The sequence below is a fragment of the Oncorhynchus mykiss genome, chromosome 21, assembly GCF_057628025.1.
Source record: "Oncorhynchus mykiss isolate SJ-2025 chromosome 21, ASM5762802v1, whole genome shotgun sequence".
Lineage (NCBI taxonomy): Eukaryota > Metazoa > Chordata > Actinopteri > Salmoniformes > Salmonidae > Oncorhynchus > Oncorhynchus mykiss.
In genome coordinates, this window is record NC_143042.1 from 57460315 (window position 1) to 57472500 (window position 12186).

The following is a 12186-nucleotide window of genomic DNA, read 5'->3' on the forward strand; positions in this document are numbered from 1 at the left end:
GGTGCACACTGCATGCCATGGAATGTTCTCCCTGCTTCCATCACTCAGACGTGGGGCAGTACAGGAGCATCAGGGAGATAACTGGAAGTCTGGTCAGTAGCTTCTACCCCCAGAACATCAGGCTGCTGAATAGACACCACTAGTCAGCTGTTTCTACCCAAAGACCATCAGGCTGCTGAATAGACACCACTAGTCAGCTGTTTCTACCCCCAGACCATCAGGCTGCTGAATAGACACAACTAGTCAGCTGTTTCTACCATCAGACTGCTGAATAGACACCACTAGTCAGCTGTTTCTACCATCAGACTGCTGAATAGACACCACTAGTCAGCTGTTTCTACCATCAGGCTGCTGAATAGACACCACTAGTCAGCTGTTTCTACCATCAGACTGCTGAATAGAAACCACTAGTCAGCTGTTTCTACCATCAGACTGCTGAATAGACACCACTAGTCAGCTGTTTCTACCATCAGGCTGCTGAATATACACCACTAGTCAGCTGTTTCTACCATCAGACTGCTGAATAGACACCACTAGTCAGCTGTTTCTTCCATCAGACTGCTGAATAGACACCACTAGTCAGCTGTTTCTACCATCAGACTGCTGAATAGACACCACTAGTCAGCTGTTTCTACCATCAGGCTGCTGAATATACACCACTAGTCAGCTGTTTCTACCATCAGACTGCTGAATAGACACCACTAGTCAGCTGTTTCTACCATCAGACTGCTGAATAGACACCACTAGTCAGCTGTTTCTACCATCAGACTGCTGAATAGACACCACTAGTCAGCTGTTTCTACCATCAGGCTGCTGAATATACACCACTAGTCAGCTGTTTCTACCATCAGACTGCTGAATAGACACCACTAGTCAGCTGTTTCTACCATCAGACTGCTGAATAGACACCACTAGTCAGCTGTTTCTACCATCAGACTGCTGAATAGACACCACTAGTCAGCTGTTTCTACCATCAGACTGCTGAATAGACACCACTAGTCAGCTGTTTCTACCATCAGACTGCTGAATAGAAACCACTAGTCAGCTGTTTCTACCATCAGGCTGCTGAATAGACACCACTAGTCAGCTGTTTCTACCATCAGGCTGCTGAATAGACACCACTAGTCAGCTGTTTCTACCATCAGACTGCTGAATATACACCACTAGTCAGCTGTTTCTACCTCCAGACCATCAGGCTACTGAATAGACACCACTAGTCAGCTGTTTCTACCATCAGGCTGCTGAATAGACACCACTAGTCAGCTGTTTCTACCCCCAGACCATCAGACTGCTGAATAGACACCACTAGTCAGCTGTTTCTACCATCAGACTGCTGAAAAAACACCACTAGTCAGCTGTTTCTACCATCAGGCTGCAGAATAGACACCACTAGTCAGCTGTTTCTACCTCCAGACCATCAGGCTGCTGAATAGACACCACTAGTCAGCTGTTTCTACCATCAGGCTGCTGAATATACACCACTAGTCAGCTGTTTCTACCATCAGACTGCTGAATAGACACCACTAGTCAGCTGTTTCTACCATCAGACTGCTGAATAGACACCACTAGTCAGCTGTTTCTACCATCAGACTGCTGAATAGACACCACTAGTCAGCTGTTTCTACCATCAGGCTGCTGAATATACACCACTAGTCAGCTGTTTCTACCATCAGACTGCTGAATAGACACCACTAGTCAGCTGTTTCTACCATCAGACTGCTGAATAGACACCACTAGTCAGCTGTTTCTACCATCAGACTGCTGAATAGACACCACTAGTCAGCTGTTTCTACCATCAGACTGCTGAATAGACACCACTAGTCAGCTGTTTCTACCATCAGACTGCTGAATAGAAACCACTAGTCAGCTGTTTCTACCATCAGGCTGCTGAATAGACACCACTAGTCAGCTGTTTCTACCATCAGGCTGCTGAATAGACACCACTAGTCAGCTGTTTCTACCATCAGGCTGCTGAATATACACCACTAGTCAGCTGTTTCTACCATCAGACTGCTGAATAGACACCACTAGTCAGCTGTTTCTACCATCAGACTGCTGAATAGACACCACTAGTCAGCTGTTTCTACCATCAGACTGCTGAATAGACACCACTAGTCAGCTGTTTCTACCATCAGACTGCTGAATAGACACCACTAGTCAGCTGTTTCTACCATCAGACTGCTGAATAGAAACCACTAGTCAGCTGTTTCTACCATCAGGCTGCTGAATAGACACCACTAGTCAGCTGTTTCTACCATCAGGCTGCTGAATAGACACCACTAGTCAGCTGTTTCTACCATCAGACTGCTGAATATACACCACTAGTCAGCTGTTTCTACCTCCAGACCATCAGGCTACTGAATAGACACCACTAGTCAGCTGTTTCTACCATCAGGCTGCTGAATAGACACCACTAGTCAGCTGTTTCTACCCCCAGACCATCAGACTGCTGAATAGACACCACTAGTCAGCTGTTTCTACCATCAGACTGCTGAAAAAACACCACTAGTCAGCTGTTTCTACCATCAGGCTGCAGAATAGACACCACTAGTCAGCTGTTTCTACCTCCAGACCATCAGGCTGCTGAATAGACACCACTAGTCAGCTGTTTCTACCATCAGGCTGCTGAATATACACCACTAGTCAGCTGTTTCTACCATCAGACTGCTGAATAGACACCACTAGTCAGCTGTTTCTACCATCAGACTGCTGAATAGACACCACTAGTCAGCTGTTTCTACCATCAGACTGCTGAATAGACACCACTAGTCAGCTGTTTCTACCATCAGGCTGCTGAATATACACCACTAGTCAGCTGTTTCTACCATCAGACTGCTGAATAGACACCACTAGTCAGCTGTTTCTACCATCAGACTGCTGAATAGACACCACTAGTCAGCTGTTTCTACCATCAGACTGCTGAATAGACACCACTAGTCAGCTGTTTCTACCATCAGACTGCTGAATAGACACCACTAGTCAGCTGTTTCTACCATCAGACTGCTGAATAGAAACCACTAGTCAGCTGTTTCTACCATCAGGCTGCTGAATAGACACCACTAGTCAGCTGTTTCTACCATCAGGCTGCTGAATAGACACCACTAGTCAGCTGTTTCTACCATCAGACTGCTGAATAGACACCACTAGTCAGCTGTTTCTACCTCCAGACCATCAGGCTACTGAATAGACACCACTAGTCAGCTGTTTCTACCATCAGGCTGCTGAATAGACACCACTAGTCAGCTGTTTCTACCCCCAGACCATCAGACTGCTGAATAGACACCACTAGTCAGCTGTTTCTACCATCAGACTGCTGAATAGACACCACTAGTCAGCTGTTTCTACCATCAGACTGCTGAATAGACACCACTAGTCAGCTGTTTCTACCATCAGACTGCTGAATAGACACCACTAGTCAGCTGTTTCTACCATCAGGCTGCAGAATAGACACCACTAGTCAGCTGTTTCTACCATCAGGCTGCAGAATAGACACCACTAGTCAGCTGTTTCTACCATCAGACTGCTGAATAGACACCACTAGTCAGCTGTTTCTACCATCAGACTGCTGAATATACACCACTAGTCAGCTGTTTCTACCATCAGACTGCTGAATAGACACCACTAGTCAGCTGTTTCTACCATCAGGCTGCAGAATAGACACCACTAGTCAGCTGTTTCTACCATCAGACTGCTGAATAGACACCACTAGTCAGCTGTTTCTACCATCAGACTGCTGAATAGACACCACTAGTCAGCTGTTTCTACCATCAGACTGCTGAATAGACACCACTAGTCAGCTGTTTCTACCATCAGGCTGCAGAATAGACACCACTAGTCAGCTGTTTCTACCTCCAGACCATCAGGCTGCTGAATAGACACCACTAGTCAGCTGTTTCTACCATCAGACTGCTGAATAGACACCACTAGTCAGCTGTTTCTACCATCAGACTGCAGAATAGACACCACTAGTCAGCTGTTTCTACCATCAGGCTGCTGAATAGACACCACTAGTCAGCTGTTTCTACCCCCAGACCAACAGACTGCTGAATAGACACCACTAGTCAGCTGTTTCTACCATCAGACCATCAGACTGCTGAATAGACACCACTAGTCAGCTGTTTCTACCCCCAGACCATCAGACTGCTGAATAGACACCACTAGTCAGCTGTTTCTACCATCAGGCTGCTGAATAGACACCACTAGTCAGCTGTTTCTACCCCCAGACCATCAGCCTGCTGAATAGACACCACTAGTCAGCTGTTTCTACCCCCAGACCATCAGACTGCTGAATAGACACCACTAGTCAGCTGTTTCTACCATCAGGCTGCTGAATAGACACCACTAGTCAGCTGTTTCTACCCCCAGACCATCAGACTGCTGAATAGACACCACTAGTCAGCTGTTTCTACCATCAGGCTGCTGAATAGACACCACTAGTCAGCTGTTTCTACCCCCAGACCATCAGACTGCTGAATAGACACCACTAGTCAGCTGTTTCTACCCCCAGACCAACAGACTGCTGAATAGACACCACTAGTCAGCTGTTTCTACCATCAGACCATCAGACTGCTGAATAGACACCACTAGTGAGCTACCTGCTCCCCCTGTCCCCTTCCTGCCCGCCCAGATTCCTGCCCGCCCCCTTTGGACCCCCCCCCCCGCACTGTTGGAGCTCAGATCTTAAGTACTTCACTGTACACTGCAATTACATCTGTGACCATGAGCATACGACTAAATAACAATCTGAATGTGAGCATAAAACTAGGAAAAATCCACTTGAAAATCCACCCCTCCAACTGGTAATTACTAGAGGGAAACTTGTCTATCATTCCTGAGCTCTGACTTCTCCCACAAGGTGAACTGCATTTTCAACAGTTAAATGCAGCAACAAAGCATTATTTAAATAAATCTGTCACGCCGTCATCTGTTCACCTGTCTTTGTGATTGTCTCCACCCCCCTCCAGGTGTCGCCCATCTCCCATACACTTATACAGCACCTGTGCTTTCTGTTTGTCTGTTGCCAGTTCATCTTGTTTGTCAAGCCTACCAGCTTTTGTCCTGTCAGCTCCTGTCTTTTCCAGCCTCCCTTTTTCTCTCCCTCCTGGTTTTGACCCTTGCCTGCCCTGACCCTGTACCTGCCCGCCTGACCACTCTGCCTGCCCACTCTGCCTGCCCCTGTCCTGACCCTGTACCCTCCCCTGACCCTGACCCTGACCCTGTACCTGCCCGCCTGACCACTCTGCCTGGCCCTTACCCTGACCCTGTACCCGCCCCTGACTCTGTACCCGCCCGCCTGACCACTCTGCCTGCCCCTGACCCTGACCCTGTACCCGCCCCTGACCCTGACCCTGTACCCGCCCGCCTGACCACTCTGCCTGCCCCTGACCCTGACCCTGTACCCACCCGCCTGACCACTCTGTCTGCCCCTGACCCTGACCCTGTACCCGCCCGCCTAACCACTCTGCCTGCCCCTGACCCTGAACCTGTACCCACCCCTGACCCTGACCCTGTACCTGCCCGCCTGACCACTCTGCCTGCCCCTTACCCTGTACCCGCCAGCCTAACCACTCTGCCTGCCCCTGACCCTGTACCCGCCCCTGACCCTGACCCTGTACCTGCCCGCCTAACTACTCTGCCTGCCCCTGACCCTGACCTGTACTTGCCCGCCTAACCCCTCTGCCTGACCCTGACCCTGACCCTGTACCCGCCCCTGACCCTGACTCTGCCCCTGCCCTTGACCCTGCCCCTGCCCCTGACCCTGCCCCTGACCCTGACCCTGACCCTGTCCCTGCCCCTGCCCCTGCCCCTGTACCCTGACCCTGTACCCTGACCCTGTACCCTGACCCTGTACCCTGACCCTGTACCCTGCCCCTGACCCTGTACCCGCCCGCCTAACCACTCTGCCTGACCCTGCCCCTGCCCCTGACCCTGACCCAGCCCCTGCCCCTGCCCCTGCCCCTGCCCCTGACCCTGACCCTGACCCTGCCCCTGCCCCTGCCCCTGCCCCTGACCCTGCCCCTGCCCCTGCCCCTGCCCCTGACCCTGCCCCTGACCCTGACCCAGCCCCTGACCCTGCCCCTGACCCTGACCCTGACCCTGACCCAGCCCCTGACCCTGCCCCTGACCCTGCCCCTGCCCCTGCCCCTGACCCTGACCCTGACCCTGACCCAGCCCCTGCCCCTGCCCCTGCCCCTGCCCCTGACCCTGCCCCTGACCCTGCCCCTGACCCTGCCCCTGCCCCTGCCCCTGCCCCTGACCCTGTCCCTGCCCCTCCCTGTACCCTGACCCTGTACCCTGACCCTGTACCCTGCCCCTGACCCTGTACCCGCCCGCCTAACCACTCTGCCTGACCCTGCCCCTGCCCCTGACCCTGACCCAGCCCCTGCCACTGCCCCTGCCCCTGCCCCTGACCCTGACCCTGCCCCTGCCCCTGCCCCTGCCCCTGCCCCTGACCCTGCCCCTGACCCTGACCCAGCCCCTGACCCTGCCCCTGACCCTGACCCTGACCCTGACCCAGCACCTGACCCTGACCCTGCCCCTGCCCCTGACCCTGACCCTGACCCTGACCCAGCCCCTGCCCCTGCCCCTGACCCTGACCCTGACCCAGCCCCTGACCCTGCCCCTGCCCCTGACCCTGACCCTGCCCCTGACCTTGTACCCGCCCGCCTAACCACTCTGCCTGACCCTGCCCCTGACCCTGCCCCTGACCCTGACCCTGATCCTGACCCTGTACCTGCCTGTCTAACCACTCTACCTGACCCTGCCCCTGACCCTGACCCTGACCCTGTCCCTGACCCTGCCCCTGCCCCTGTCCCTGCCCCTGCCCCTGCCCCTGCCCCTGCCCCTGCCCCTGACCCTGCCCCTGACCCTGCCGTCCTCTACCTTTGTCTCTGTTGCTTTAATAAACGTTGTTACTTCAACGCGGTCTGCATCTGGGTCTCACCTGATTCCTGATGAAATCATTCTATTCATTAATTATTTTCAACACTGTAATTTGTTTACGATCCGTTTTGTTTATGGTTGACGCAGCTTGTTTTAGCCAATAAGTGTTCTGAACGACTTCAGAGCTTGTGAATGAACACGTGTACAAGTGCAGTAGTAGTTTCCCAGTTTCCCATTTGATAATGAATGTAGCATTTTTGCTTAATTAATAATACAATATAAACAACTTTACAAATCACCATTGTGGTTTTTTTATTCTACATTTCATACAAGATGAATACATCTGTGAAACAAAAATAAAACAAAACGATGTTTTAAAACCATTAATGTAAAGACAGTAAATACAGCCATCTATAATGGATCAGCGAAACTGTCATTATTGTCTGTAAAGAGTGTTTTCTGGTGAATTTCAATTATCTAAAGCCTCCTCTCCTTATCGTCCCTTCCCTAACTTCCCTTTCCTTCCCCTTCCATCTCCTCCCCTCCCCTCCCCAAGTCCTGTCCCCCTCTCCTCTCCTCTACTCTCCTCTCCTCTCCTCTCCTCCTTACCTTCACTCTCCTCTCCTTACCTTCACTCTCCTCTCCTCTCCTCTCCTCTCCTTCTTTACCCTCCCCTCTCCTCTCCTCTCCTCTCCTCTCCTCCCCTCCCGTCTCCTCTCCTCCCGTCTCGTCTCCTCTCCTCTCCTCTCCCCCTACCCTCTCCTCACCTTCTTACCCTACCCTCTCCTCTCCTTCTTACCCTCCCCTCTCCTCTCCTCTCCTCTCCTCTCCTCTCCTCTCCCCCTACCCTCTCCTCTCCTCTCCTCTCCTCTCCTCTCCTCTCCTCTCCTCTCCTCTCCTCTCCTCTCCTCTCCTCTCCCCTCCCCTCCTCTCCTCTCCTCTCCCGTCTCCTCTCCTCTACTCTCGTTATAATTTGCTCTCGAAGGTCACCATGTCTTTCTGTGGCGTCTCCGTGTCTGCCTCCAAGTCACCTGACCAGAGAGATCAACAGCAGTCAATCAAACTGACATCAACTCACAACAAGGGGTGGGGGTTGATGAGGGGTGGGGGTTTATGAGGGGTGGGGATTGATGAGGGGTGGGGTTTGATGAGGGGTGGGATTGATGAGGGGTGGGGGTTGATGAGGGGTGGGAGGGGTGGGGGTTGATGAGGGGTGGGAGGGGTGGGGGTTGATGAGGGGTGGGGATTGATGAGGGGTGGGGGTTGATGAGGGGTGGGGGTTGATGAGGGGTGGGGGTTGATGAGGGGTGGGGGTTGATGACGTGTGGGGGTTGATGACGTGTGGGGGTTGACGAGGGGTGGGGGTTGACGACGTGTGGGGGTTGACGAGGGGTGGGGGTTGATGAGGGGTGGGGGTTGATGAGGGGTGGGGGTTGACGAGGGGTGGGGGTTGATGAGGGGTGGGGGTTGATGAGGGGTGGGGGTTTATGAGGCGTGGGGGTTGACTAACATTATCACCCACTATAGAGATATACTGACTCCACTAGACTAACATTATCACCCACTATAGAGATATACTGACTCCACTAGACTAACATTATCACCCACTATAGAGATATACTGACTCCACTAGACTAACATTATCACCCACTATAGAGATATACTGACTCCACTAGACTAACATTATCACCCACTATAGAGATATACTGACTCCACTATACTAACATTATCACCCACTATAGAGATATACTGACTCCACTAGACTAACATTATCACCCACTATAGAGATATACTGACTCCACTAGACTAACATTATCACCCACTATAGAGATATACTGACTCCACTAGACTAACATTATCTCACTCAACAGAAGGAGACACAAGGAGTGTGTTTAGGCTTAGAGAGTGACAGTGAGTTCGAACAACATAAACACTATGAATGTGTCCCCAATGGAACCATTTCCCTATGTGCCCTGGTCAAAAGTAGTGCACTGGATCTGGTATAGGGTGCCACTTGGGACTCAGTTGCAGTGTGCTGAAGACACTGGTTCTGGAATGGACAGGTCATAGCTACAGGGTGTGTCCCTGTTGTAATACACACTTATGTTTTAGGGTGTGTTTCTGAGTTCATACCTACTTGCCTGGCTGCTTAAGTGTTTATTTCGCTGTCTATACTCGTGTGTGCGTACACTCACCCTCTTTCCTGTCTGCGTGTGTGTCCTCCGGGTGTCTGGTCAGCAGTCTGGGCCCTGCCAGGCCGATCCCCAGGGCTCCTATAGGTGCTGTAGTGAGGATGGCCAGAACTGCCACAGTCAGAACATCCAGACCGTACTTCACCAGAACTTCATCCCCCGACACACGGGCCATGTCCAAGGCTTTAGAACCTATCGCTGCCTAGAACCCAACAGAACCAGTTAGAATGATTTAGATACCCAGATCTAGAACCACATACCCCTCTACACGGGCCAGAACCTAATAGTAGACTGGAGTAAATAGAACCAACAGAATGATTTAGATACCCAGATCTAGAACCAAATACCTCTCTACACGGGCCATGTCCAGGGCTGTAGAACCTATCGCTGCCTAGAACCCAACAGAACCAGTTAGAATGATTTAGATATCCAGATCTAGAACCAAATACCTCTCTACACGGGCCATGTCCAGGGCTGTAGAACCTATCGCTGCACACACCCTCTGCACACATCAACAACAGTCACCCACGAAGCATCGTTACCCATCGCTCCACAAAAGGCCCTTGCAGAGCAAAGGGGAACTACTACTTCAAGGTCTCAGAGCAAGTGACGTCACCGATTGAAACGCTATTTAGCGCGCACAGCTAACTAAGCAGTGCGCGCATCCGTTACACTCACCCTCCTTTTGACCTCCTCCTTTTTCCGCAGCAACCAGTGATCCCGATCACGGCACCAATGTAACAGTATAACTTTAGACCGTCCCCTCGCCCATAGCCGGGAGCGAACCAGGGACCCTCTGCACACATCAACAACAGTCACCCACGAAGCATCGTTACCCATCGCTCCACAAAAGCCGCGGCCCTTGCAGAGCAAAGGGGAACCACTACTTCAAGGTCTCAGAGCGAGTGACGTCACCGTTTGAAACGCTATTTAGCGCACACCACCGCTAACTAAGCTAGCCGTTTCACATCCGTTACACATGGATGAATCTGGGTTTGGCGGATGCCAGGAGAACGCTACCTGCCCGAATGTATAGTGCCAACTGTAGAATTTAGTGGAGGAGGAATAATGGCCTGGGGCTGTTTTTCATGGTTCGGGTCCCTTAGTTCCAGTGAAGGGAAATCTTAATACCACAGCACACAATGACATTCTAGATGATTCTGTGCTTTCAACCATGATGCTACAGTTTGGAGAAGGCCCTTTCCTGTTTCAGAATGACAATGCCACTATGCACAAAGAGAAATGGTTTGTCGAGATCGGTGTGGAAGAACTTGACTGGCCTGCACAGAGCCCTGACCTCAACCCCATCGAACACCTTTGGGATGAATTGCAAGGTTTGGGGGGGCATCTCCATATTAATGCCCATGAGTTTAGAATGAGATGTACAGATAACTGGGACTGACAGATATTTTAAACAGTAGCTGCAGCATATATGGTCAATGCAGACAATGGTCAATGTACAGGGATGTGGCCTGTTGTGGCCCTCTAGTGGGCAGATGGTAATCAGGGATGTGGCCTGTTGTGGCCCTCTAGTGGGCAGATGGTGATCAGGGATGTGGCCTGTTGTGGCCCTCTAGTGGGCAGATGGTGTACAGGGATGTGGCTGTTGTGGCCCTCTAGTGGGCAGATGGTGTTCAGGGATGTGGCCTGTTGTGGCCCTCTAGTGGGCAGATGGTGATCAGGGATGTGGCCTGTTGTGGCCCTCTAGTGGGCAGATGGTGATCAGGGATGTGGCCTGTTGTGGCCCTCTAGTGGGCAGATGGTAATCAGGGATGTGGCCTGTTGTGGCCCTCTAGTGGGCAGATGGTGATCAGGGATGTGGCCTGTTGTGGCCCTCTAGTGGGCAGATGGTAATCAGGGATGTGGCCTGTTGTGGCCCTCTAGTGGGCAGATGGTGATCAGGGATGTGGTCTGTTGTGGCCCTCTAGTGGGCAGATGGTGATCAGGGATGTGGCCTGTTGTGGCCCTCTAGTGGGCAGATGGTGATCAGGGATGTGGCCTGTTGTGGCCCTCTAGTGGGCAGATGGTGTACAGGGATGTGGCCTGTTGTGGCCCTCTAGTGGGCAGATGGTGTACAGGGATGTGGCCTGTTGTGGCCCTCTAGTGGGCAGATGGTGTACAGGGATGTGGCTGTTGTGGCCCTCTAGTGGGCAGATGGTGTTCAGGGATGTGGCCTGTTGTGGCCCTCTAGTGGGCAGATGGTGATTAGGGATGTGGCCTATTGTGGCCCTCTAGTGGGTAGATGGTGTACAGGGATGTGGCTGTTGTGGCCCTCTAGTGGGCAGATGGTGATCAGGGATGTGGCCTGTTGTGGCCCTCTAGTGGGCAGATGGTGTACAGGGATGTGGCCTGTTGTGACCCTCTAATGGACATGTAGGCATTGAAAAAAAACATATATTTTGTTGCCTACATGTTGGCCTTCAGAGCAGAGCAACATATATAAACAGCTTATCTTTTCCTGTTCTGTAGTTCTAATTCACCTGTAGTTCTAATAGACCTGTAGTTCTAATTGACCTGTAGTTCTAATAGACCTGTAGTTCTAATAGACCTGTAGTTCTAATAGACCTGTAGTTCTAACAGACTAGTACTGTAGTTCTAATAGACCTGTAGTTCTAATTGACCTGTAGTTCTAATAGACCTGTAGTTCTAATAGACCTGTAGTTCTAATAGACCCGTAGTTCTAATTCACCTGTAGTTCTAATAGACCTGTACTTCTAATAGACCTGTAGTTCTAATTCACCTGTAGTTATAATAGACCTGTAGTTCTAATAGACCTGTAGTTCAAGGATACCTGTAGTTATAATTCACCTGTAGTTCTAATAGACCTGTAGTTCTAATTCACCTGTAGTTCTAATTCACCTGTAGTTCTAATTCACCTGTAGTTATAATAGACCTGTAGTTCTAATAGACCTGTAGTTCTAATAGACCTGTAGTTCTAATTCACCTGTAGTTCTAATTCACCTGTATTTCTAATAGACCTGTAGTTCTAACAGACCTGTAGTTATAATTCACCTGTGTTTCTAATAGACCTGTAGTTCTAATAGACCTGTAGTTCTAATAGACCTGTAGTTTTAATTCACCTGTAGTTCTAATTCACCTGTAGTTCTAATTC

General features: G+C 51.0%; 1 protein-coding gene across 5 annotated transcripts in view; it reads right to left on the minus strand.

Moving 5' to 3' along the window:
- Positions 1-7171: 7171 nt before the first annotated feature.
- LOC110510008 (sodium/hydrogen exchanger 9B2) overlaps positions 7172-12186 on the minus strand; it is a 32995-nt gene continuing 27980 nt past the window's right edge. For 4 of the 5 annotated variants that reach the window (XM_090213355.1, XM_090213357.1, XM_090213356.1 and 1 more), the window contains 2 exons: positions 9078-9276; positions 7172-7913 (listed from right to left, as the gene is read on the minus strand). In XM_090213355.1, the coding sequence (XP_090069481.1) occupies positions 7849-7913; positions 9078-9276 (264 nt within the window). In that variant the 3' untranslated portion in view covers positions 7172-7848. Of the gene's footprint in view, positions 7914-9077; positions 9277-9303; positions 9466-12186 lie in introns of those variants that run through there. The other variant, XM_090213359.1, reaches the window with a different exon arrangement.